This window comes from Salmo salar, chromosome ssa20 (genome assembly GCF_905237065.1).
Source record: "Salmo salar chromosome ssa20, Ssal_v3.1, whole genome shotgun sequence".
Classification (NCBI taxonomy): Eukaryota; Metazoa; Chordata; class Actinopteri; order Salmoniformes; family Salmonidae; genus Salmo; species Salmo salar.
In genome coordinates, this window is record NC_059461.1 from 31,196,549 (window position 1) to 31,224,542 (window position 27,994).

General features: G+C 42.5%; 2 protein-coding genes across 8 annotated transcripts in view; both read right to left on the minus strand.

Moving 5' to 3' along the window:
• LOC106580423 (clathrin heavy chain 1) overlaps positions 1 to 13,087 on the minus strand; it is a 73,236-nt gene extending 60,149 nt beyond the window's left edge. Inside the window, exons 1-6 of one of the 5 annotated variants that reach the window (XM_045703213.1) lie at positions 12,705 to 13,084; positions 6,430 to 6,637; positions 5,472 to 5,474; positions 5,315 to 5,317; positions 1,825 to 2,093; positions 1,485 to 1,646 (exon numbers count right to left, since the gene is read on the minus strand). In XM_045703213.1, coding sequence (XP_045559169.1) covers positions 1,485 to 1,646; positions 1,825 to 2,093; positions 5,315 to 5,317; positions 5,472 to 5,474; positions 6,430 to 6,637; positions 12,705 to 12,746 — 687 coding nt within the window. In that variant the 5' untranslated portion in view covers positions 12,747 to 13,084. Of the gene's footprint in view, positions 1 to 1,484; positions 1,647 to 1,824; positions 2,094 to 5,314; positions 5,318 to 5,471; positions 5,475 to 6,429; positions 6,638 to 12,704 lie in introns of all 5 variants that reach the window. The other 4 variants (XM_014161465.2, XM_045703214.1, XM_045703215.1 and 1 more) reach the window with 4 other exon arrangements.
• Positions 13,088 to 13,679: 592 nt separating this feature from the next.
• On the minus strand, positions 13,680 to 27,930 carry LOC106580424 (B-cell linker protein). Of its 3 annotated transcripts, none has more exons than XM_014161472.2 (19): positions 27,785 to 27,930; positions 24,652 to 24,677; positions 24,482 to 24,516; positions 24,251 to 24,291; positions 23,891 to 23,984; positions 23,587 to 23,681; positions 23,420 to 23,471; positions 22,478 to 22,561; positions 22,132 to 22,160; positions 21,918 to 21,954; positions 21,233 to 21,311; positions 18,558 to 18,585; positions 18,382 to 18,412; positions 17,881 to 17,986; positions 17,440 to 17,477; positions 16,726 to 16,757; positions 16,515 to 16,583; positions 14,636 to 14,794; positions 13,680 to 14,349 (listed from the first exon to the last, which is right to left on the minus strand). In XM_014161472.2, the coding sequence occupies exons 1-19, from the start codon at positions 27,791 to 27,793 to the stop codon at positions 14,233 to 14,235; spliced, it is 1,161 nt and encodes a 386-aa protein (XP_014016947.2). In that variant the 5' UTR covers positions 27,794 to 27,930; the 3' UTR covers positions 13,680 to 14,232. The 3 variants fall into 3 exon arrangements, with proteins under 3 accessions (XP_014016947.2, XP_014016945.2, XP_045559173.1); XM_014161470.2 differs by lacking the exon at positions 27,785 to 27,930 and adding an exon at positions 25,865 to 26,435; XM_045703217.1 differs by lacking the exon at positions 27,785 to 27,930 and adding an exon at positions 26,045 to 26,427.
• Between the last annotated feature and the right edge of the window lie 64 nt (positions 27,931 to 27,994).

Consider the following 27,994-nt stretch of genomic DNA (forward strand, 5'->3'; position numbering starts at 1 on the left):
TAGACTGCATCCAGCTTGTTGAGTAGGGTATTGGAGGCTATTTTGTAAATGACATCGCCGAAGTCGAGGATTGGTAGGATGGTCAGTTTTACGAGGGTATGTTTGGCAGCATGAGTGAAGGATGCTTTGTTGCGAAATAGGAAGCCAATTCTAGATTTAACTTTGGATTGGAGATGATTGATGTGAGTCTGGAAGGAGAGTTTACAGTCTAACCAGACACCTAGGTATTTGTAGTTGTCCACATATTCTAAGTCAGAACCGTCCAGAAAAGTGATGCTGGACAGGCGGGCAGGTGCAGGCAGCGATCGGTTGAAGAGCATGCATTTAGTTTTACTTGTATTTAGGAGCAGTTGGAGACCACGGAAGGAGTGTTGTATGGCATTGAAGCTCGTCTGGAGGGTTGTTAACACAGTGTCCAAAGAAGGGCCAGAAGTATACAGAATGGTGTCGTCTGCGTAGAGGTGGATCAGAGATTCACCAGCAGCAAGAGCGACATCATTGATGTATACAGAGAAAAGAGTCACCCCAAGAATTGAACCCTGTGGAGACTGCCAGAGGTCCGGACAACAGGCCCTCCGATTTGACACACTGAACTCTATCTGAGAAGTAGTTGGTGAACCAGGCGACGCAATCGTTTGAGAAACCAAGGCTACCGAGTCTGCCGATGAGGATATGGTGATTAACAGAGTCGAAAAGCTTTGGCCAGGTCGATGAATACGGCAGCACAGTATTGTTTCTTATTGTTGGCGGTTACGATGTCGTTTAGGACCTTGAGCGTGGCTGAGGTGCACCCATGACCAGCTCTGAAACCAGATTGCATAGCGGAGAGGGTGCGGTGGGATTCGAAATGATCGGTAATCTGTTTGTTGACTTGGCTTTCGAAGACCTTAGAAAGGCAGGGTAGGATAGATATAGGTCTGTAGCAATTTGGGTCAAGAGTGTCACCTCCTTTGAAGAGGGGGATGACAGCAGCTGCTTTCCAATCTATGGGAATCTCAGACGACACGAAAGAGAGGTTGAACAGGCTAGTAATAGGGGTTGCAATAATTTCGGCAGATAATTTTAGAAAGAAAGGGTCCAGATAGTAACATACTAACCACAGTAACATACTAACCACACATGTCAACATACTGACTGCATACTAACATACTGACCACAGTAACATACTAACCACAGTAACATACTAACCATACTGACCACAGTAACATACTAACCACACATGTCAACATACTGACTGCATACTAACCACACATGACCACAGTAACATTCTAACCACACATGACCACAGTAACATTCTAACCGCACATGACCGTACGCATTATGACCACATAGTAACATACAGTAACCACAAAACAACAAGTACACACAAGTCTTAACAGTGATTAGCATTAATATTTCACATGCATATAGGGTGAGTCCTGGTTTGAATTGGAACTGTAACTAGGTTCACCATGCCTGTATATCCCCCAGTGTCCTCTTCTCACCTTGCCACCAGCCTGGCTGCGCACAGCAAAGCAGAAGAGAGTAGAGGCTTTGGTGTTGCCCTCCACCTTAAACTCTCCGAAGGCTGCAGCATGTCCCTCGATGGGCTGGGACACCTTCCTGTCCACGGAGTACAGCTGCATGGCCCCCACCACACGGTTTTGCTGCAGGATAGAGGAGAGAGAAGAGGGGATGTCATCACTGTCTGAACATGCTAGAAAAGGACCAAAGTACGGTGCTTTTAGAACACAAACCCTCCCTAACTTCCACCGTATGTCTGATGGGCGTGTATGTATATAGAATAGAATGCTGATCATAAGACGTGCGTGGGCGTGTGCATACCTGTGCCGAGATCCCGATAAGCAGAAGCCACTTCTGCTGTTCGTCTGTTCTGTAGTTTATGATCTGGCAACCAGCCAGACTGGCGTGCCGATCAAACACTTTGATTGGCTGAGAGTCCCCCTCCATGCTCCAATGGTAGACGGCCGCTTCAGTCACCAAGGCGACAGTGTTGACAGAGATCCACTTCCAGAACATGACATCCTCTGTCATGGTGTGAGCCTTCATCTTACTCTTCATCTCAATGTTGAAGATCTGCAGGCACTTAGCAGCTGAGGACAAAGGGAGGGCAAGAGGAGAGACCAATATAACAATTCATAATATTGTTCTATATCTATGGGAGATACAGTGAGACACTGAATGATGCTAATGCTAAACTGTAGCTAGTGAACTGCATCTTTGGGTAGCTAGCTGACTATCCAGGACAATGGACTTCTTTCTAGGTATCCATGAGATTTGTACTTTGTATGAACAATCCCTTTAAGTTCCCAGCAAACTGGCCAAACTGGATTTCCATGATGGGTCAAAAGTGTGCCATTTCCCTGTCCAGTGAAGGAGTGTGACGGGAGTGGGGATAAAGAGAGAGGCCGATAGGTAAATAACACACTCCATGACCTAATATATAGTATCTAGCAGACAGATCCTCCAGAACAACTGTGGAACTCTTCCCCAGGTTGTTTCTGTAAAGGAGAACATGTTCTGAATCTCTTAATTACATGGATGGTGAAATAAAAAGGTAAATAAATAGACATACATATGTCACAAATTCCAGGCCCAAGTACTCTGACAGAGACATAGAACTCAGTGTTTTCCTGTAGACATATAAAAAAATATATATAGGTGGCGCAGCGGTCTAAGGCACTGCATCGCAGTGCTAGAGGCATCACTACAGACCCTGGTTCATTCCCGGGCTGTATCACAACCGGCCGGGATCGGGAGTCCCATAGGGCGGTGCACAATTGGACCAGCGTCGTCCGGGTTAGGGGAGGGTTTGGCCGGGGGGGCTTTACTTGGCTCATTGCGCTCTAGCGACTCCTTGTTGTGGGCCGGGCGCCTGCAGGCTGACCTTGGTCACTAGGTGAACGGTGTTCCCTCCGACACATTGGTGCGGCTGGCTTCCGGGTTAAGCGGGCGGGTTTTAAGAAGTGCGGTTTGGCGGGTCATGATTCGGAGGACGCATGACTCGACATTCGCCTCCCGAGCTCGTTGGGGAGTTGCAGCGATGAGACAAGATCGAAATTGGAGAGAGAAAAAAATATTTGGGAGTGGCGGCAACGTTTTAGCAGCGGCGGGACGACACTGCTAAATCAATATAGGGGAAACACTTGAACTAGCAGGCTATTTAGAGGATAGTGAGAGAGCTACTATGGAACTGTTCTAGTCTCTGGCATGCTGAGAGAAATAAAACTCCATCCTTTACTAACCTCCCATATGACAACCAGTGTAAATGGAACTAAGCCTGAAGGACATAATTTGCAGATGAAACTAGACCAGTACTGAGAACATGTCCTATAGTTTCAGGTTTAGACAGTGAGCGAGGAATAGAACCGGTTTCAGAGACCACCACACGTAGGTGAAGACATACCTGGTACGCTGCAGAGAGAAATCTAGAGATGGAGAGGAATACCTCTCCCTCACACACACACCTAGTGTGTATGATATCTGATGAGGCATACCACACACACACACACACACACCTAGTGTGTATGATATCTGATGAGGCATACCACACACACGTAGTGTGTATGATATCTGATGAGGCATACCACACACACACACACGGTCAACCAGCATACAACAGGTCATGCTAGCATGTACGGTTCTCATAAAAGCATGTGAGGGTGTCTGTGTCTGTGGGGGGGACTGACAAACTGAATAGTTCCACACTTGAGATGGCACAGTCAGGAGACGTTTACAAAGTGTGGATTCAAATGTACAGAATCGAATGCTCGTCCAAACGATCTCATCGATTTGGTTACTTTTCAGAAGGAATCAGAATACAGTGCCTTCAAAGTATTTACACCCCTTGGTTACAGCACAAATGTAAAATTTATTAAATTGAGATTTTGTGTCACTGGCCTACAGACAATACCCACCATGTCAAAGTTGGATTTTTTTTTTTATAAATGTTTACAAATGAACTAAAAATGAAAAGCTGAAATGTTTAGAATCAATAAGTATTCAACCCCTTTGTTATGGCAAGCCTAAATAAGCGCATTTTTACTCCTGAACTTAACAAGTCACATAATAAGTTGCATGGGCTCACTTTGTGCAATAACAGTGTTAACATGATTTTTGAACGACTACCCCATCTTTGTACCCCACACATACAATTATCTGTAAAGTCCCTCAGCCGAGCAGTGAAATTCAAACACAAAGACCAAGGAGGTTTTCTAATGCCTCGCAAAAAAGGGCACCTTTTGGTAGATGGGTAAAAAAAAGTTATTAATTAGCCTACACGTTGGATGGTGTATCAATACACCCAGTCACTAAAAAGACCGAGGCGTCCTTTCAAACTCATTTGCCGGAGAGGAAGGAAACCGCTCAGGGATTTCACCATGATGCCAATTGTGACTTTAAAACAGTTACAGAGTTTAATGGCTGTGATAGGAGAAAACTGAGGATGGATCAACAACATTCTAGTTACTCCACAATACTAAATTACAAAGTGAAAAGGAAGCACGCAATTTTTTAAAAACATTTTTAAATTTGCATCCTGTTGCAATAAGGCCCTAAACTAAAACTGCAAAAAATGTGGCAAAGAAATGTACTTTATTTCCTGAATACATAGTGTTATGTTTGAGGCAAATCCAACATCACTGAGTAGCACTCTTCATATTTTCAAGCATAGTAATTGCTGTATCATGTTATGGATATGCTTGTTAATGGCAAGGACTAGAGAATTTTTGGGAGAGAAAAACAAATGGAATAAAAATAAGCACAGGGCAAAATCCTAGAGAAAAACCTGGTTCAATCTGCTTTCAACAGACACTGGGAGACAAATTCACCTTTCAGCAGGACAATAACCTAAAACACAAGGCCAAATATGCACTGGAGTTGCTTACCAAGACGACATTGAATGTTCCTGAGTGGCTAGTAACGGTTTTGACTTACTTCTACTTGAAAATCTATGGCAATACTTGAAAATGGCTGTCTAGCAATGATCAACAACCAACTTGACAGAGCTTGAAGAATTTTTTAAAGAACAATGTGCAAATATTGTACTGTCCAGATGTGCAAAGCTCTTAGAGACTTACCCAGAAAGACTCACAGCTGTAATCGCTGCCAAAGGTGATTCTAACATGCATTGACTCAGGGGTGTGAACACTTATGTAAATTAGATCATTCGTGTTTTTCATGTTCAATAAATTGGGTTAAGAAGGAGGGGAAGCTTTTATGAGAGACATGATGACCACAGATAGGAGAGAGACCACAGAGACCACAGACACAAAGACAGATAACACCACAGACAGAGTGACAGGCAGGAACTCACCGTCTGAGAGAAGGTGACAAGAAAGCAAGCAAGGGAAAGAAAGCCAAGAGTCAGTCAGAGAAAAATAGGTTGAGAGAAAGGCAGACATCTCAGGTAGAAAAAGGGAGAAAAAAAAAGGTATGAGAGAAAAAGAGTGAGATGAGAGAGAAACACTCACCCTCTGATAGATGACAGAAAGCAAGGGAAAGAAAGGTAAGAGTCAGTCAAAGAAAAAACAAGGGGGAAAGAGAGAGGTAAAAAGAGATGTGCAAAGCCTGAAGAGATTGCATTAGAAGTAAGGCAAACCGATACAGACAGAAGGCTAAATCCGCCTGTGTTTTGACAAAGGGGTAGAAGCAGTGGCGGAAAATCGATTTACATGACCAATTTAGTACATTTAGGCAATATGTTTGAGTGCACTGACTTTGTTTTTACAGCACGGGAGGAAATAGTGCATTATAACACAGATACACCCAACACTGCATTTGACAGCTATGTTAAAGTTGGAGTTACATAAACAGCAATCCTGTGTGCTATACTTAAGCAATAAGACACCTGGAGGTGTGGTATATGGCCAATATACCACGGCTAAGGGCTGTTCTTAGGCACGACGCATCGCGGAGTACCTGGACACAGCCCTTAGCCATGGTATATTGGCCATATACCACAAAACCCAGATGTAACTTATTGCTATTATAAACTGGTTATCAGCGTAAATAGACCAGTAAAAATAAACATTTTGTCATACGGTCTGATATTCAGGGCTCAAACCACCCAGTTTATAATGCTAAATAACACACCATTGCTTTTAGATAACTTTTTCAGAACAAATGTGACGTTGAAATAGGTTTCTCATACCCGTGTAGTAATGATTCAATTACTCTAGTAACAGCATTGGATTAACAAGTAACTACGTAGTAAGTGCATTGCAACAGTGCGTTTTTGTTGGTTGTATCACACCAGTGGAATAAGAAGCAGTGAGGGCAGGGGTCAGGGGTGTCAGGAAGTGTCCCAAATAGCACCCTATTCCCTACACAGTGTGCCATGGGCCCTAGTCAAAAGTAGTGTGCTACATAGGGAATAGGGTGCCATTTGGGATGCACACACAAGGATGTGGGGCCGTGGTGGTAGCCTACCTTTCAGGGCAATGACCTTGCTTGTAGGGTTCATGATGGCGCTGTCAGCGGAAATGGGTCGCCTGCTGGGGTTATTGGGGTCAGCCATGTCTATGATCACCACCTGGTTTTGCTCACCCACCTTCTCCCGGATGCAGATGAACTTGTCAGACTCCATGGTCAGGTAGCTGAACCCGATGTTGGCCGGATTCACCCCCAGGTTCTGCAGCTGAAACACACCGCAACACACACAGCCGTTAGATCGCGTTGAACTATTTCAGAGACAACTGCTGTAGTCAACCCATAACCCTAGACACGTGTAGTACAGATCAATGGATTTGAAATGAGCAATGTGGGTATCTTTTGGGCTAGTTGAAATGTGTGCCATTATTGCTCATATCTAACCAATCCTTTAGGACTACACCAGAGCTTAGGAGTACAGTATGGGCTACAGTACAGACTAGGGGTCATTTGGAATTGGGCAGTGCAGTCAGTAGCACAATGTAAAGATATGAGTCTACAACTGATATTTTCTGGAGTTGTACAATAATAAAAAAACAAAAGTTGCCAGTTGATAACATTTTCCTTGGGTCAGGGAAAACAATTCTCTAAACGCTCACTCTATTAAAATAACTGCTGTTCTCGTCCAATTTTCCAGAAGGATATTCTTAAAGGTTGTTTTACAAGGAGAAGGTTAGGTGGTTGTGTCACCCAGCAGTCAGGCCTGAGAAACAGCATGGGCATGGCATAGGGCAGGCAGACAACAGGATATTAGGATGACTCTGTGACAGCTGCTATTCATCTAGCTTTTACTGAGGCATTATACTATAACATACAGTAACAGTCATTTTCTGCTACTTATTTCATTCAAATAACCCAACACTCCCAAATACCAAACTCTACATAGTAGTGCTTGAGAGAATCTCAAACGCCAAACAGTAATTACTATTTAATTACCATGCTATTATGTTATTTCTAAGTAAATACAATGTAAACAGCAGACTAAAATACATGTGCAGTGTAACCATAAACACTGGCTGATTCAGGTCAGGCCTCTGCTAGTGGTTTCAGAGACTCAGAGGGGAGGGAAGGCCTAGAATGTGCCCTGATCTCCAGTGCCCCCCCCCCAAATGGCACCCTATTCCCTAGTGCACGTAGGGTCCTATGCCCTATAGGGAATAGGGTGCCAATTCGGGACACAGATCTGACCTAGAGTGAGATTAGATGTGATCTCGCCCAGCAGGTCATACTCTTCAAAGAGAGATAGAGCTCCAGAGAGGAATATTATGATGCTCAGTAGTAAATGATATCCATCATTGAGCTCATTGTTGTCCAAATGAGGAGATGACTCATGATCTGAAGACAGTAGCCAATATAATTGAGTACTGAACATGGTCAGTTACAACCACAACATACCACCTGAAGGTTTTCAACCATTTTCAGTAGTAGTATTCACTGATACTAGTTCCAGGTAAAAGTTGTCCTTAGACACAGATGTAGAATCAGTTTGCCCTCCCCATATCCTAACCATTATGGTGGGAAAACACTGAACTGACTCGTGTCTACAGATCTCCTTTAGCCCTATGACAGCACTGTGAGGTGGTCATGGGTCAGTCCGGGTGGAGCGCCAATCAGCCCATAACATGAGAGGCCAAAGAGGAGATATCTTTACTGGCTGACAGAAATCTCTGAGGAGGATAGAGGGAGGTGAAGGAAAAGAAGGAGGTAATGTTAGGGGAAGAAGGACCAGGGGAGTAGCTGCCAGCTGGGCTGAGGAGCGGAGGCAGTATGGCAGTCCTATGGAACCCTATTCCCTAAATGTAGTGCACTAGAGGGAATAGGATGTAATTTGTAACTTAGCCCAGAATGACAGAGAAAGATGGATTAAGATGGGGGAAGGTGAGTAAGCTAAGGCAATAGGGGAGGGAGGACATACCATGTCTAGAGAGAGAGAGGAGTTCCTATAATACAGTGCTTGTGAAAGGCCTGGGGAGGGCTGGCTGAGTCACCGGAAGCATCTCCCTGCTGCCCTCCATAGAACATTCCAAACTAAATCACTCGCAACCACAACCCAGTGTCTTCAGAACCCAATCTCTGTGCACACATCGACATACAGTTTCCACAGCCCAGTGCGCGCACACGTGCATTTTGACCAATCATATCAGCTCTGAAAATGATCTGATGTGAAAAGATCTGATTGGTCAAAAGACCAATTAGTGGAAAAACGATCAGAATTAGGCTGCCTGTCTAAACGCAGCATCTGAGGCGGCAGGCCTGCCTAAATGTGTATGTACTCTAGTCCTAAGTGTATTGTATTCGCTAGTAACACAGATTTGTTCTCTGTATTCCTCTGGCTTTACATTTTCTAAAAAGGGCAATAATGAATATTAACTGAAACATTATCTGATCTGGTAGAGCCGATACCAGTATTGCGATACTCGTTAGTATAGTGGCAAGGAAACGAAACACTAAGTGGATTGAACCTTTTTAGGAAAACAACCCTAATGTTGGAAAAAAAACATTATGTTGTCATCTAGAGTTACACTTACAGAACACAATAGTTTACATATAGCAGGTTTTTAAAAAGGGACCGAAGAGTTTGGTCTGCTTTGTGTTCCCATTTTTGCCAAAGAAAAAAAAAGTGCAATACTGTATCGTCACAGCCCTATTAGGCTTATCTAGTCTCTTGCAATAGCGCTCTATGACTTTAAATAATATTTCTCTCAAAACTGTGATTCCTAAAATGTGTGGCCAGAAATTTGGTCAACGCTGTCAGATTTCTCTACAATCATAAATAAATCAGGAATGAACTACACCATAATGACCTCTTCTTCATGTCTTCCTCACATGTAGTACAACAACACTACTCATGGTCTGTCAAGTTATATAATTGAGAGATTTAAACAATATTGAAATCACCTTGGTCACAACCATAAACTATCAACGCCATCTCCGTGATAAGATATACATTTTGGTTCAAATATGTTTATTTTAAATTAGGTTTAAGAGTTATAAAGCAACTGAGATAAAACTACATTTCTACTTTGACTACCACTGGAATAGGGGAACATTTTTTTGTCAACTTCGTAAAACATCAACTCCGTCAGATTTTTGTCTAACGTCAATTCCGTCAGAGTGCTGATAGAATTGTTAGATTTTTTGGGAGGATTTTCAAATGGATAATTTTCTATATTTGAAAATGATTGTTGAACTTTTATTTTTAAAGGCAAAAATAGGTCTGTTAGTATTTGTTGTCAACTCCGTCACTGATGGCTAACCCCCTTAAGTTCAATTTGTCAATATTGAGAAAAAAATATTATATTACTGTTCTGCAACATACATCTAGCACAGCAAATGTGTTGTTTAAGTGTAACAGATAATGTTTGCTTTATAAAATGTTTTATGTGCTGAATCTAGAAAAACATGCCAAAATGCAAACGAAATGAGCGCTGGAGCATTATACAGCGTCAGAAAATAAAAAAATAACTTTGGAGATCTATATGACATATTTGAATAATCTAATGTTAGAATTACACAATCAAGTCCTTTAAACAACTTGAAAACAAAATGTGAAAATGTAAATGCCTTTAAATGGTGTCTGACAGAGTTGACATGGGCTTAAATCCAGTTCATTGCATTTTATGAAGAAATTAAAGAGTTAGGTTGTTCCTTTACATGGTGTGATAGCTGATACTTTGGTCTTTCAAAATAAATATTTTAATATAAATAATGAAAAATTAGAAAAAAAGTTGAGATTCTCATCTTTCAAAAAATCCTGAGCTGTCAGTTTAATGTCATGTTAGCCTGCCATTTTCAGTATCACCACTGTTGCTATAAAAGAAAAGTGATAATAATATAGGCTAACAAAAATAGACTACTGTTTAGGACAGCTCCTTCCAGTTAGGTGTATTGTTTCAGCTGAGAGAGACTGGTCTGGGTGTGTTATTTTTAGAGTTTCATTACTTAGGCTTTGTCCATATCAATGTGTTGTGCAGGGGGGTAGTAAGCAGTAATATGACTGACTGGTTGGCTGGACACCAGCCATTAGCTCCGATGCAGACAGAGCTGTTCCAGCCGACAGCAGTGCTGTCAGAGGTGCTCTGCTGGGCATTATGATCATGATCTCACTTCCCCTTCCTGCCCTGATGTGATTTTATGGGTTAAATTGGCCTGCTTACCTAATCTGCCTATTAGTGGAGACAACAGCAACAGCCCTGAGCAGGGAGCTGCTCTTCTGTTAGTAGTGGAGAGTAATATCCCATAGCAGGGAGCTGACAGGCAGCTGATGGACAGGCAACAGAGACTGACTGGGACCAGAAATCAACCCAGGCATTTAACACACCAGCCAATTTTTTTTGCCAAATAATGGTAATTATTTATGTGCAAAAACACACAAAAAAAACCTGGCCCACTGGGCTAAAGATGGACCAGCCCTTCTGGCATTTGCTCAAAGTGCCCTATGGCCAATCTGTTTATGACTGGCTACATACCTTCCGGAGACACCTGAAACCCCACCTCTTTAAGGAATACCTAGGATAGGATAAAGTAATCCTTCTAACCCCCCCCCTTAAAAGATTTAGATGCACTATTGTAAAGTGGTTGTTCCACTGGATATCATAAGGTGAATGCACCAATTTGTAAGTCGCTCTGGATAAGAGCGTCTGCAGGTCTCTCCCTCTCACTAGGGCAGTCTCAGGCTGAAACTAAACTGCAGGGTATTGAACTTGAGACTTCTGTGAGACTCATGGACTCCATTAGCCCACTGAGCTAAAGCAAAGGTTGGGTGTTTTCAGCAACATCTGGCCTACATAATGCAGAACCTAATTTGTCTGAGACAGAACCCCAAAATAAATCATTAATCTGCTAATAGACTAACACAATGTATCATAAATGAAATACTAAGGGCACAGATCACTGATCCATTTACATGAAATACGTCTCCACACACACACACACACACACACACACACACACACACACACACGAGGAGGGTCAGTCAGTCAGTCAAGCCTGGGAAAAAGGAGTATTACACTAAACACAGCTTAGTGTTAATGACATGTTTAAGAACACACAATGTGACACTGGCCATGTTAATTTACAGTGTGCATGCCTATGTACATTGGGGGTGCTCTGTTTATGGCTAACCTTTTACAATTGGGATAAGTCCAGCAGTAGTTGTACATAAAGCTAAAAACAACAAAGCCAGTCACATCTGTGTCTACAGGGCAGTGTATGTCAACCCAGACCCAAACCCACCCAGACTATACTGTTTAATGCGTAGAGGCTGTAAATACCAAGACAGGAGAAAAAAAACTAAAGAACTTCAGAGCCAAAGTCCTCAGTTCGCAAATTCCTGGCATTTCTCTCTCAGCTGGAGCCATGACTGATCACAGCATCCTACCAATCAGAGCAGGCCCGAAAATAAATCATACATGGAATAAAAATAAAGGGATACACTATCAATCGATTTGTCTGGTAAAATCTTGCTCAAATAAATGTTGTGTTGCCTTTCAATATATGCATTTGTAGCAATGAAGGGGGAACAACCAGAGTAGGGCTTGAACCAGCAACCCTGTATAGGTAAAAGGAAAGCATGCCACCTGTGCTATAGAGGTTCAGATCTCGACCCTGTTCCCAGATCTGTTAGTGCTGTTTTGCCAACTCCTCATATAAAGGGGCTCCACATTTTAAAATGGAACTGGTGAATGTTGGTGGGCTCTGTTGGCTGCATTGGAACGAGTGGGTAGTAGACATGGCAAATGGTAATTTGCTGGGGAGTGTCCAGAGAGAAAGAGGTCTTTAGTGAAAGGCAATTTCAGTCTTGATGTTGCCACAGCAACGAGCCACTGAAGGGGATGGAGGTGGGCACGTCACAAACTTTCTCTTTGGCCCCAAGAAACCGATGGATAGTTGGTGTTCTCCAACATGGCCTACTAATTAAAAGAATATGACGCCATCTAATCTAGCCACATCCAAACACCGTTGAGCCATAGTTTATCTAACTGCATACATTTATCGTAAATCACTCAATTCCAACAAGAGTTCATTGCTTAGTCCAGTCACTAGCTGTATAGTCGGGTCCGCTAAAAGCAGACTATAGGCTACCAATACGATCTGACTGTTCAATTTGTACAAGTCATCATCTGCCCCACAGAAGCTAGCTAGGCCTGTGTCTATATTGAGCACTCTCCATGCAGCCCTGTCAGATTCCATTTAAATGCGGTATGGTGTTTCTATGTCTGAAAAACTGCGCGAAAATTCATCCTGTGTTTTTTCGGTTGTTAGCGTCTTCTTACCTGCAGATGTTCCTGAAATCGTATCGGCAGTATCTGAGCCATTCTTGAGGCTTTTTGTGTTTCAGGTGTCCGGAGAAAAGGAAAGGGGAAGGGGACACGAGGAGGAATGAATGTTGTCTTGTATTAAAAGTGCCCAAAAAGCTCTCAAAAGCAAAATACGATGTACAATGAAAGGCGTCTCGCCGGCTTACGTTGATATCACCCGAATTCAGTGCTGCACTCATTCAGTAGCCGAACACCCCGAACCAAAACTCTACGCTTCCGCTAAGTAATATAGTCCACAACTATTAGACTTTAAAGCTCTGAGAGAAAACAAAAAAAATGGATGGAGCTCAAATGTTTATGGTATTCTACAAAATAATAAATTTGCTATTCATAAGCCCTATAGTCGGCCAATAGGATTCCCCCACAAATACCAATGCAGATTGCAAAAAATCGATGTCCTTAATGTACCCCTCCGCAGCCCCTTCCCCCTTAATTTTTTCTAACTTGGAAATAAAGCCACGTGACAAGCCCCCTCCCTTTCCGATTACTAAAAACTCCAATGCCGAGACGTCGGGAATGTGCCTTTACCTCACCCGCTGAAAAGACACCAGAAGTGAGAAAACATGTTCAGGTTGTAAAAGAGGAACTGAAATAGTGTATGAGACAAGGTAATAGTATGCTTTTAGGCTATGTATATGTACATCGCTACCACCACACCTCAACTAGTCAGCACCGAACATCATTCACCCATCCCTTTGTCATCATCATCAAGGTTTTTATTTTCTGCCACAAATCCACATTTCTAAACTGCTCACTGGTGAGTTGAGTTGTGCTATGGAAAGACAAGTCGATTATTGTCTTATTTCGGTGGGTTGAAATAGGGTGAAACCTTACAATTTTGGAAATCTAAACAACTTCAACTTTGAGGGAAAATAAATTGCTATTCATGCTGTGGTGTTCCAAATACAACAGAATGAAAAAACACAGACCGGATGTCAGAACATTTATTATAATTATAATAAATAGAAACATACAGATGACCAACACTTATACAGTATTCACAACACAGGTGTAGACCCAAAAGTGAATCCACCATCACTGAAACAAAACTGCATAAAATGGAGTCGGAGCAAGAATGAAGTATTGAATATTCATTTTCATAGTCTACTCACTATTCTATTCAGGTGCAAGCATATTCAAATCAACCCCCCCCCCCCCAAAAAAGTGTTGATAAGGTCATACAGGCATAATTACAGCATACTTTAAAACACAAACATATACAGTACACAGATATACTGTAATACACTTCCAGCCATTTTCATCACAAAACAAAAAGAGGGGTTGTAATGGACATGTTGTGGGTGAGGAATATGACTATTGAAAGTAGTATTTCCAAGTTTGTAAAATGTATTTAGTTATTAATGGTAGCATTTAATGTACTTTATGGACGGGCTGGTATAGATACATTTTGTGGGTTAAGGGTAGTGTCGTTTATGGTCAGGCTGGGTGGGTGAGACATTGTGGGGGGTATGGGTAATGTAGTTTATGGACAAGCTGGGTGAGTGAGATATGTGGTGTGCTTGGCCTGACTCTTGCTATCGATCAGCAGCAGTTGGTTATTCTTGTGGTGAGAGATGATCTCCTGGAGACTACAGAAAAACTGAGAGGGAGGGAGTAGCGAGGGACAGAGAGAAAGGGAGAGAGAGTTACTACAGTAGTTATTGCAAAGGTTACAGTATAATACTAAGTTGCATTCCTTAGTCTCTTTTCCACACATCCTCTGTTTCTCCCACATCCTCCCTCTATCATCTCTCTCACCTGACCTCTTCATTATTTTTTCAAATCCTTCAAATCCTGCAGCCTGTCTTTTCCCCTCTCCTTATCTCTCTTCTCCTCATCCCACCATCCCCTTTTACCCCTCTCTCTCCCTCCCCCTGCCTCTTCACCTCCTCGTTCTTCTTGCCCTCCTTTCCGAGGGCGTAGCCGCGCGTCTCCTCCAGGAAGCGGATGGGGATGTTATAGACCTTCTGTCGGTATAGGACAGCCAGTGTGTAGGGCTGACGGGCATTCTGGGCTGAACTGTGACGTATCAGGAATGCCCCGTCCTACAAGAGGGAGAATGGTAGGAGAGGTGAGAGGGAGAAGAGGGTGAGGAGGGACGAGGAGGAATAGGCAGGGGGAGCGGAGGAGAGATACAGTGGATATCAGTATCAAAACCCACATGACCTCTGAATCAGCACAGATGACTCAGACTCACTGATGGTGTGTATGTGTCAGCTAAACCCAGAAGCTATATACACACACACACACACACACACACACACACACACACACACACACACACACACACACACACACACCTGGAAGAATACCCTATTACCCTCTGCACTGCCCTGTGCCTTTCCTGTCAACCTGTGTCTGATATAACCTCCCTGCAAACCTGTGTGTCTGCAGTCAAATAAAAGGGGAGTTATGACTGAGATTACTCTCACATCATTGCTTGTCCATTTCAGCGTGAAATTAAACAGGTCGGCTGTGTTAGTGAGGACAAAGGACCAGAGACAGAAACACTCATATAGCCAGCAGCATTATAACACATAAAACAGCAGCAGCTACTGAGCAGCACAGAGAGAGGATGGGAGAGAACTAAAGAGAAACAGGTGGTTGTATTTGACAGGCTAATGAACTAATGATGCCGGACTAACTATACTGAACAAAAACGCAACATGAAGCAATTTCAAAATTTGAGTTACAGTTCATATTAGAAAATATGTCAACTGAAATAAATTCATTAGGCCCTAATCTATGGATTTCACATGACTGGGAATACAGATAGGCATCTGTTGGTCACAGATACCTTGCTGCCGGTAACGGCGTGGACCAGAAAACCAGTCAGTATCTGGTGTCACCAACATTTGCCTCATGCAGCGCGACATCTCCTTCGCATAGAGTTGATCAGGCTGTTGATTGTGGCCTGTGGAATGTTGTCCCCTTCCTCTTCAATGGCTGTGTGAAGTTGCTGAATATTGGCAGGAACTGGAACATGCTGTCACACACGTTGATCCAGAGCATCCCAAACTTGCTCAATGGGAGACATGTCTAGTGAGTATGCAGGCCATGGAAGAACTGGGACATTTTCAGCTTCCAGGAATTGTGTACAGATCCTTGCGACATGGGGCTGTGCATTATCATGCTGAAACATGAGGTGATGGACGTGGATGAAGGGCACAACAATGGGCCTCAGGAGCTCATCACGGTATCTCCCTGCATTCAAATGGTCATCGATAAAATGCAATTATGTTCATTGTCCGTAGCTTATGCCTGTCCATACCATAACCCCACCATGGGGCACATTGTTGTGCCCACAGGTACACCTGTGTAATGATCATGCTCTGTAATCAGCTTCTTGATATGCCACACCTGTCAGGTGGATGGATTATCTTGGCATAAGAGAAATGCTCACTAACAGGGATGTAAACAAATTTGTGCACAACATTTGAGAGAAATAAGGTTTTTGTGCGTATGGAACATTTCTTTGATCTTTTATTTAAGCTCATGAAACCAACACTTTACATGTTGAGTTTATATTTTTGTTTAGTGTATAACTAATCATATTGATTTGCATGGTGTGCTTCAGAGATGGAGATTCTACATCTACATGCATTGTTATTATGTGGAACTTCAAGAAAGGAAAAGGAAAGGGGGATACCTAGTCAGTTGTACAACTAAATGCATTCAACTGAAATGTGTCTTCCGCATTTAATCCAACCCCAAGAACTGTATGTCTGTGTCCATGCTCATCTCCAGTTTGTTATTGTTTCCCACCTTGTTGATCTGCAGTAAGAAGTCCTCGGCAGTCTTTCTATCGCAGTTTCCAGCGAACCACTCTTTCTCCTGTAACACACCACAGTTCTCTATGACACCCTGCCCTATCTGTCATGATACTTAACTAAGAATTGCAGCAACATTTGTAGCACTTTAACACTGTTTTCCACGACTATATGAGAGGTGCAGTATGAGATGGAATGACGCATACCTGCATGGTCGTCTTCATACCAGGGGGAGAAACTTTGACAGAGAAAAATGAGTGTTGACCAATGTGTTGAGTGCTCTACAGTCTACTCATAATAAAGCAAGTTCACTAGTATACTGGATAGCACTACTGACAAAAACCACAGTGACCCTAGATTACCCAGGGGTTAAAACATGTTGTTATAATTCACGTTTTAATCAAAATGGCTTCCAGTTTACGTAAGTATAGAAAAACAAACAATATGCACCTCCAACTTGTTCATGTAAAAAAACGAACGTAAAGGAATGAAGGGTGCCCACAACTCTGATAGGCAAACCATAGTTGGAGCCGAGCGGTGAGATAGGTGAGCCAGCAACTAGAGGGTTGCCAGTTCGAATCCCGGGTACGAAAATCTGGCGGGAAGTGAGTATTGCTGGTATAAAATCCTAGATGCCATTGCCTGCCGTTGTGCCCTTGAGCAAGGCACCTAACCCCCCCACAACAACAGCTCCCCAGGCACCCAGTGTGGCAGTCCCCCAAACCTCTCCAAAACCTGTATATGTATGTGTCGTTCAGAGCAGTTTGGGTTAAAAGCGGAAGTCAAATTTCAGTTGGACTTTGGGTGCAATTAACCAATAAAGTGATCTTAATTTCAGAGTTCCGGGCATCCTTCCATTCTTCCCATTTCTATCTTTCAGCTGTGACCCAAAACTGGTCCTGTTCCCAGCAGGCTCTTACCTGCTGCAGTAGAGTGTACAACAGGAGGGGGAGGAGGGCTGCAAAAAACACACTAAGTCCAACAATAGCCAACATGCTTACTATAATATGAGCAATATAGTCCAGTGGCTACATTATTTATACGCAAGAACAGTAGGCCTTTATAATCCAAAGACTTATGTTATGATAGATACACACACACACTTATCAAATATAATCTTGATAGACCACAAAATTAACACTGTATGGATAACTATAAACAGAATGGAAATCATTATCAGGCAATACTAACTGGTATCTATGTGTGTTTGATTGTTGCTGCTTGTACAAGATTGAATGTTCATAAAGCATGAACCTGCTAAACATGTTTAATACATAAAACATGCATGTTGTGTGTAGCATGGTCTCATCCAGCGTGTACATGCATGGTGCTGTGTGCGTGGCTGTGCTCCCAAGCCTCACCTTGGTTTGGGTTCCTTTAGTGATGCAGGGAGGGGGGGTTTGATGCCCAGGGTGGGTGGGGGCAGTTTGCCAGGGAACATGGAGCGCCTGATATCAGGGGGAGGAGCTGAGGGTGGGGTGGTCACAAAAACACAGCAATGGAGCAGTTTCTGTATTTTCACTTAAAGATACACTCCAGGATCTTAAGCACAACAAATTGATAACATAACATATAATACAAATTGCTAAAAAGGTATACAAACTTGGACGTAACATATAAGAAATGGATGACATAGTACACAAAAGACAGAGACCACTTTTGGCTCGTGAGCGCCACTCAAAACTATTGGCTTAAATGATGCTAAAGTTCGAGAGTGCATCTTTGATGCTTGCATTCCAAATGGCACCCACCCGGTTCCCTATGTAGGGCTCTGGTCAAAAGTAGTGTGTGTAGGTAATAGGCCATTTGAGATGCAGACATGATCTCTTTTCAATGCAGATGGAAGGTAGTGTGTCACGTACCTGTCTTTGCCTCATTGACCAATAAAGAACTCTGGAATGGAGCAAAAAGTTTAACTAATACAAACATATGGGCATAGATTAAGCCTATACTCCTGCACTAAAAAAACATGTTCAGTGAAGAATGTGTGAAACAGGCCAGTGTTGTGTTAAAACGTGTGAACCATGGAGAAACTTACAGACTTGGCTCTGGGCACTGGAGGTTTTCTACAGAGAGATAGGCAGAAAGGGTGGGACTGATATCGCATGTCAAACAACAGTACTCATATACAATATGGCTTCTCTCAAGACATACAACGGTACTAGTAACTGGGATGGTTTAAAGGCCAGTTTAACCCAGTCCAATCAATTTTTTCATTTACATAACTATAAACAGAATGGAAGTGAGGACACAGGGGTGAAAGTACGGCAGTGCGGTCCGGTACAGCGTCCTATCAAAATAAATAGTGGGGGTGCGCCGTACTGGTAAAATGTGAGCCTATCACAATTAATACAGCATGTCCACAGTATTCCCAAAAAACTATAGGCTACTACACCATTATTTAACATTACCGCATGTCAGCAGCATGACAAATTAGTGAATTGACTGGAAACCAGGTTGTATACGCTCCAAATTCCAGTGTGGTTTGAGAACACTTACATTTTGTCAAGACAGAGACGAGTGGTCGAGATGTTCGTGGACAAGGTGGAGATGAGTGGCCGAGACCAAGGTGCACGTGGACAGCAGTGGATGCATTAATTCAGGCTACATGTGTATATGCTGTAAGTCTAATGCCAACTGCAGAATGTCATTACACTACACGTAGGTGTTTTACAGTGGTGTAAAGTATTTAAGCAAAAATACTTGAAAGTACTACTTAAGTAGTTTGAGTATCTATACTTTACTATTTATATTTTTGACAACTTACTTTTACTCCACTACATTGCTAAACAAAATGATGTACTTTTTACTCCATACATTTTCCCTGACACCCAAAAGTACTCGTTACATTTTGAATGCTTAGCAGGACAGGAAAATGGTCTAATTCACACACTTATTAAGAGAACATCCCTGGTCATCCTTATTGCGTCTGATCTGGCAGAATCACTAAACACATGATTTGTTTGTAAATTATGTCTGAGTGTTGAAGCGTGCCCCTGGCTATCCATAAAAAAAAGAAAATGTTGGCATCTGGTTTGCTTAATAAGGAATTTGAAATGATTTATACTTTTGATACTCAAGTATATTTTAACATTTACATTTACTTTTGATACTTAAGTATATTTAAAAACTTTTGGACTTTTACTCCAGTAGTATTTTACTGGGTGACTCACTTTTACTTGTGTCATTTTCTATTAAGATATCTTTACTTTTACTCGAGTATGACAATTGGGTACTTTTTCCACCACTGGTGTTCTATAACAGAAGTCTCTTTCCACTCATCAAATTGCGGGTGCACAGTACACTTGCGGTTTGGATGCTTAAATTATTTTCTGAGTGGAACGAATGTGCGCGGGTACCCTACAGAAGCGCCTTTGTTAAGTGATTGTTTGACAATCAGATGAAAACATCCTGACTGGTTGTGTTTATACCACATTAAAAAGGCATAGGCAGTGTGTCCATAAGGCTATGGGAAGCTTTCCCTAAAGTCAATTGAATTGAAAAAAATGATATAGCCTAATTAGCTTACTCCTTATAAAGAAATAAATAAAATAATTCAAAATAGGCTGCTACACCAGAAAGCATGATTTGGCCACAGAGGATCATTTGCTTTAAAAAAATATATATAAATCTGAGTCCTCCGAAGTGGTGCAGCGGTTTAAGACACTGCATAGCAGTGCTTGAGGCATCACTACAGAGCCGGGTTCGATCCAAGGCTGTGTCACAGCCGGCCATGACCGGGAGACCCAGGGGGGTTGGAGCACAATTGGCCCAGCGTCATCCGGGTTAGGGAAGGGTTTGGCCGGCTGGGATTCCTTGTCCCATCGCGCTCTAGCGACTCCTTGTGGCAGGCTGGGCGCCTGCAAAGTGACTTCGGTCACCAGCTAGATGGTGTTTCCTCCAACACATTGGTGCGGCTGGCTTCTGGGTTAGGGAGCAGTAGGTCAAAAAGCAGTGCGGCTTGGCAGGGTCGTGTTTTGGGGGACGCATGGCTTTCGACCTTCGCCTCTCCCAAGTCTGTAGGGGAGTTGCAGACTAACTACCAATTGGGGAGAAAAAGGGGTAAAGGTTAAATCGCATAGCCTACACTCGGAAAGGCCCGCAATTTGGGCAGCGGGCGCTGCAAAGACCAAATAGATGATTGTTGAGTTGTGACTGTCAGTGAAAAGCAGAGATCCAGGCAGGCAAATGGCAATTTAAAAAATACAATTGCAGAAAAACTGTCTAGAAAGCAAATGGCTATTGCTGTATAGAGATGACAATGAAAAGACTCCAATCTGTCTTTTAGTTATCAAAATTGTTAACTTAATTGAGTGAACAGTAGCCTATCTTATTGGCACCAGCAGACAACATCGGCCTTATCCCTAGTGAGTGTGCATATTGACTGTCTTTATCATTGGGTCAACGACACTGTTTGTTTTTGGACAACAATTTCCTCCTCCTAGGTTAGATGGACGTCATATTGTATGCGTCTCCCCTTTTCGTAGGCCGATTATATGGATCAGACAACATGATTTTTATTGATCTGTTTGTCAGTGTCAGTAGAGTAGGCTACCGTCTAATTTTTGGAGTGTAAAAATAAATGCGTGCGTGTACTTGGGTGTCCCGTACCATTAATGACTTTTCTTTTTACTCCTGGATAAGATATACACTTATGTTACACCATGATGAGTTTGAGCATCTGTCATCTCATGTCTTGACAGGTGTACTCACATGGGCATGGGGGGAGGGGTGGCTGCTGTCTTGGGTGGGAGGGGCATCCTCATGGGCCCACGAGGAGCAGGGGGACAAGCTGGAGATACAGGAGAGACAGTAGTATTTTTTTTTTCTTCTCAAAATAAGCCATTGACTTGTATAATTTGGAATTAATGTCCTGTCTATCTCATAAAAGATAGTCTCTCTGAAGTTATAACCAATCAATCAACCAACCAATCAAACCAGTAGCTACAGGATTGTAATGTGATGTGTGAATGTTTACATCTACGTTACAGCTTAGGTAGTGTTAAGCACCGGCAGGAATTTTTCAACTAACCTTTACATGACAATACTTCCTTAGTTCTCTAACTTGGAAGTTAGCGGTGTCTTCTCCATTCTCATCGCTAGTTGCAGGTGAAACGTTTGAATTTAGAAAACGCTCTGTTATTAAATGAAATACACGCTCCTTGAGGTAATCTAACAATGTGTACGCATATTGTCTATTTCAGATCTTTTCTCATTGATCGAGACAGGTGTGTGTCATTCAAAGCGACGCTTGATTTCTGATTCGTGTTCATGATGTGCAGCATTTTTGGGTGGACACTCAACTGTCTCGAATACAATCACATTACAATCCTGCAATACACATAGTAGTCAAAGCCTCAGTATAAATGCACTGGGTGGCCCTACGGGAGTTACTGACCCGCTGTGGGCTCCAGATACAGGTCATCACTGTCTTCCTGAAACAGAGACACAACACACACATTAATCACCTCTCTCTGGTTGAATTAGAAACCACTAAATATACTGAGTGTACATTGTGACTGTGTTAAAAGGGTACAGCAGATGCAAAGGCCGAGGGGCTGGAGGTAGGGGGTTGGGAGTGAGGCTGTTTGTTAATGATGTGTTGGACTCACCTGTCCTTCATTAGGATCCAGGTAGACATCTGCAGAGAACAAAGAAAAGAGGCTGATGTAGAAACAGTTGCAGTATCACACATCCCTCTAGTGGTCATTTGATGTAATAGCACACTGATATCAGTCCAGGGATCCAGGGTATTATTTTGGTCAAGTTCCAGCCTGAATACATTACAGACGGATGCCAGATATTACAACACCTAGATAGGTATTTAACATATCAGCTCCACATCATGTGCTATCTGATAACTGACTGCATAGTCGATGACGTGACATGCAACCATTGGTAGATGCAATGCAACGCATCTAGTCAGGTAGGAACTAGACTTATGACTGTAGAGTTTACCTTCCTCTGCATGTGGTGGGGAAGAGGCAAACTTCTTAGGAGTAGACCTCTTCCCTGGCTTCTCCTTCCTATCTATCTCAGGCGCTAGAGAGGGAGAAAGAGGGAATTCTCCTGTACAATAAATGTGTCATGAATTATACTAACTGTTACACCTTTTCATGAATCAACATTCACATCTATGTATAGGGCACAATGTGTTCATATTCAAAATACACAATCAAATAGGATGTCCTGGACTAAGAGGGGAGGGTAGAGAGCAGAGGATAAGAGAGAGGATAGGAGGATACAGAGCAGAGGATAGAGAGAGGGGAGGATAAGAGAGGAGGATAAGAGGATAGAGAGAGGGGAGGATAGAGAGGAGGATAAGAGGATAGAGAGAGAGGAGGATAGAGAGAGGGGAGGATAAGAGGATAGAGAGAGGGGAGGATACAGAGAAGAGGATAGGAGAGGATACAGAGAAGAGGATAGGAGGATAAAGAGGATAGAGAGAGGGGAGGATACAGAGAAGAGGATAGGAGGATAAAGAGGATAGAGAGAGGGGAGGATACAGAGCAGAGGATAGAGAGAGGGGAGGATAAGAGGATAGAGAGGGGAGGATAGAGAGAGGGGAGAATAAGAGGATAGAGAGAGAGGAGGATAGAGAGGGGGAGGATAAGAGGATAAGAGAGAGGGGAGGATAAGAGGATAAGAGAGAGGGGAGGATAAGAGGATAGAGAGAGGGGAGGATAAGAGGATAGAGAGAGGGGAGGATAAAGAGAGGGGAGGATAGAGAGAGGGGAGGATAAAGAGAGGGGAGGATAGAGAGAGGGGAGGATAAGAGGATAGAGAGAGGGGAGGATAAGAGGATAGAGAGAGGGGAGGATAAGAGCATAGAGAGAGGGGAGAATAGGAAGATAAGAGAGCGGAGGAAAGAGAGGGGGAGGTTAGAGCGGGAAGTCTCACGTTTCTTGGTGTTGGGGTCAATGTAGAACTCCTCAGGGTGAGGCTGCTGTTTCTATAGAGGGGAAAGACAACATTAAATAACACTAAAATAATGCACACACACAGAGAGGTAGGCACACAGGCTAAAGTGAAAAGTAGGTATGGGCAGTGCTACTCTGATAGTTTACCAATGCTTTGCCCATGGGCACCATCTTGGCTGGCCTTGGGGGTGGAGCTGCCTGCCTTTTGGGGAGAACAGGATTGGACCGCTCTGACGTCCTCTCTGTGGAACCCAAAAACCGCCAATCAGAGAGCTACGTCCTGTCCTACAAAGCAAAGAGCTTTGTACATACAGGGACAAAACCTAAATTGGAAATCCACGCACAAAACGTACGTTTTCAAGCAAATCTCCCATTGGCATGAATGCATGATTTACATGAAAGTCAGATTAGCGGATCTCAAATGAGAATGATATTCTACAGTGGTGGTTACCCAAATAGAGGTTCTCCTCCACATGTCTGGAAGGAACCGTCATGGCGGGTCGCTCACAGGGGGGCGCCTCATATGTGTCCCCATCCTCCTCATCCTGTCATCCACACACAAAACACACCAAGATGACTACACAGGACCTCTTACAACAAAATATCCATTGGTGTATCAGTCGTGTGTGTGACATTTCGCCAGTCACTGTGGAAAAAGGCTATTTTAGGGTTAGGGTTCCAATTAGGGTTAGGAGTTATGGGTTAGGGAAAATAGAATTCTGCATGGGAATCAATTGTTTGATCCCCACAAGGATAGTAAAACAAACGTGTGTGTGTGTGTGTGTGTGTGTGTGTGTATTCTCCTACTTACAAACTCATCTTCTGGCCACCCACCATACCCCGCATTGTTCTCTGAAACAAAGAAATAGAGACAGAGAAAGTAGAGAGGGGAATGGAATAAGAGAGAGAGAAATGGGGGACAAGAGAGGTAGAGCCATAAGAGAGAGAGAGAGAGCAGAATAAGCACTTCACACTATAACTTCCATAAAGAGGAACTATATATTCCCAATAGCATAATAAGGGGGATTTCCTGAAGGCTCACCTATCCTTTTGGGTGGAGCTGGAGGCCCACTTTGTCTGTAATGAAAAAGAGGAAAGAAAAATGTTGGTTACTTCTGTGCGGTATCATGGCAGTGGCTTATGGTTCTGCTCAGAGGAAGGCAGATAAGAATGAAGAACAGAACTTTGATATCGACACTGTAGGCTACTTACAGGTTCTTAAATTTTCCAAAGAAACTCTGAAAAAGAAAACGGAAGGACTGTAAAATCTCTCACACACACAGGATCTAAACACTAACCTTTTCAAACCGTTTGTGTGACATTATACAATAAAAGGCGCCCTCAGCTATACTGCATGTCTAGGCCATCCCAGACATTTGCATGTAGTTAACCCTCTCCCGTCAGCCTCGCTATCAGACCTATAACACAGGCTGCGTCAATGACTGCTTTAAGTACCGAAGGTCACTAAGCCAGGCAACAGCGTTTTAATCAAAAGACAAGACCTCAGGTCACAATAAATGAAAAGAAAACAACTTTGATGAAGACTTAAACTATCACAAACTACAACAGGGGAATATTGATCATTGAAATGTCCCAAAATCAAAAATAAACACTACCATTCAAAAGTTTGGGGTCATTTAGAAATGTCCTTGTTTTTATTCAACAATGTGTGTATATGGGAAAGGAGGTTAAGGGAGGCTGTATTGTGTGACCCACTGTACCTATGATGAAACAGAGATAAAAACAGGTGACTAAAATCCGGAAGTGAACTTGGCTGTGTTTTCCCACAAGGCTGATTCTCAGCAGCGCTGGTCAGAGAGGGGAGGAAGGTTTGATGTAAATTATCACAAAAATAGAGAGAGGGGGAGGGACAGGGGAGAATGAGACTGGGAGAATAGAGAGACGGCAAAAGAAGCACAGTTTCAGTTGATTCGTCTGTTTAATATCTAGATTTCCTGTGCGTGAACATTGTTAATGAACCAAGCCAGCCCCCATAACATGGTCTTTTCTGTTCTACAGTATCCTAATTCTTAAAAACAGTGTGTCATTGTCAATCAATCAATTTCAAGTAATCAATCAATGAACATTTGATAGACTTCAGGGATTCTTTGGCATTATGGTTAACAAGGTGAAGGTCTGTGTATTCAGTGTAAAGGAAGATATCATGACTGATGTGTATCCCTCAGGTCGACACAACCTTGAATAACATTTCCCCAATTATTACAGTCCTAGGCTCCATCTTTAACATATTTTCCTGCCACATTGTCTTAAATCATTAGCATGTCACGTTTAGTGTTGAACGAGTTAATTTAATAACGTGTGTTTTTTCTACCTTAGAATTAGTTGGTTATTAGACCAAGAGTCACTGAAACATGTCGATGGCCAAATATAGAAAAGCACAGAAGGTAAGCTGAGGAATCCTTACTTTGTTATTGTTTGTGTCCAAGGAGTCTAAATCTGTCATTTCAGAATGCATGTTCCTTATCCAACCAACAGTATCTGTGGAAGCTCTTTCAAATAGCAACCTCTTGCTTTTCACGCAGTCTGAAACACCCGCAGTCTAATATAAGAACAGCCAACTTCTTTAAAAAGGTTTATAGCTCACCCCATATTCAAACTTTGTCAGATGTTTCCATACGTCATGTGGTCCAAAGTCAAACTGACTTTAACAAGAAAACAATACAGACAAGACCTCATATCTTGTGGGGATCTTTACTGTCTGCATTTGGAGAAATATGTACTGTAGGTTTCAATCCCATAAAAATGCTGCCAATGTTTTCCATTCTTTAGGGATCGAGGTTGCAGATTTTAATAATATCTACAGTGAAATCTACAGAACAGAGGGTGTTGTGTCCCAATAAAATGGCACCCTGTGTCCTATATAGTGGGTCCTGGTCCAAAGTTGTGCACGACAAAGGGAGGGAGCAGGCAATGTGTTCAATAATGAGCTCGGTTTGACTTTAGACCACATCTGAGGTATGAAAACCATACCTCTAAGCTAGGGTGAGTAGTCACCAAAAAGAATGACATTGTTATGGACCCTGGGAAACCATAAGCCGCAGGAGGAAAAGGGAAATGACCTTGTGACTGTGAACCTTATCTGATGCAAACAGAGACAGTGGCGTCTGTTCCTGTCAACACCTGGTTAAAGTGCAATGGTACAGCCTATGCATGTATTGGGTAACTCTTTTCTTGAGATTTCTCTTAGTCTATTTCGCATCATGGTGCATTACTATTGTACAAGCATAACCATAAGCTCTCATGGATATCTTCCCAGTATGTGTGCATAGCTACTAGACCACTTCCAAGAGGTCTGGACCTTTATGGCACAGGTCAGGTGGTTGTGGCTCTCCAAGTGCATTTGTTCACTTCCCTTCAATGATTTAAAAGAAAATTACTAATATTAGAAATATGGTGGAAACTCTCTAGCCCATGCACACCAATCCTAGGCTTTTAAATGTGTGGGAAGTAGCCTAGTGAACGAGTGTACACAAAGGAAATTAGACATTATTGGCAGTGGCACATACCAAGCCATGCTTCAACTTCCATTTCAATCACTGCACTATCATATTTAATAACAAATACATCATTAACACACACACGGAAATAACAACAATTGATGCACATGGACATGTTGCTATGGAAAGCTTTAATTTAGGGAATTATTATTTATGAAACATTCCTTAACATAATTCTATAGGCATTACACTGTGTTGGTGTTTATATTGGGAACTTGTGTAGACAGTGGTTAAACGCAATAACTGGGAACACTTATGTTATCAACAATAAAGCCACTGTACGAAAAGTTGAAAGTCCACGCTGCCTTTATAAAACTATGACGCATCATTATAACAATAATCTCAGTCTTCCATACTGTAATGAAGGTAGCAGGCCTACTACTGTATTTCCAATAGCTTGCGAACAAGATCAGAAGATGTAACGTTATAGACCAGCATTTCCTAAACTCGGTGCACGTTTTGGTTTTTTCCCTAACACTACACAGCTGACAGGTGCACGTTTTGGTTTTTTCCCTAACACTACACAGCTGACAGGTGCACGTTTTGGTTTTTGCCCTAATATTACACAGCTGATTCGAATTATCAAAGCTTAATGATGAGTTGATTATTTGAATCAGCTGTGTTGTGCTAGGGCAAAAAAACTAAATGTGCACCCCTTGGAGTCCCTAGGACCGAGTTTGAGAAACCCTGTTATAGGCAAATAGGCCTAGGTGCAACTTCCTTTTATTAACACGAAGTGAGAAGTCTCTATACTAATAGAAAAGTGTATATGCTCCATTACTGTCTGATTCTTTTGAGAAGGTAAAAAAATTCAAACTGTACATTACCATTGTCATGATTCAGGTGTCTCTCTCTTCTCAAATCATGAGGAAATTAATTTGTTGCTGGCCTCACATGCAAATAGACTATAGAGAAAGAGAGGGACAAGGGATACAGAAGTGAGTGTGAACAGGTAGGTAGGCCAGCACACTAGTATTCTGCCAGCAGCACAAACGATGACGTCAAATTGGTATGGTAATGACAAAACTTTCAAAATA

Coding starts and splice junctions, on each gene's coding strand:
- LOC106580424 (XM_014161470.2), bottom strand. CDS start 25,915: ATGCATTCTGAAATGACAGATTTAGACTCCTTGGACACAAACAATAAC. Junction 23,682..23,890: donor GGAGGAGAACCTCTATTTGG/GTAACCACCACT, acceptor TGGGTTCCACAG/AGAGGACGTCAGAGCGGTCC. Junction 16,758..17,439: donor TGTACACTCTACTGCAGCAG/GTAAGAGCCTGC, acceptor TCTCTGTCAAAG/TTTCTCCCCCTGGTATGAAG.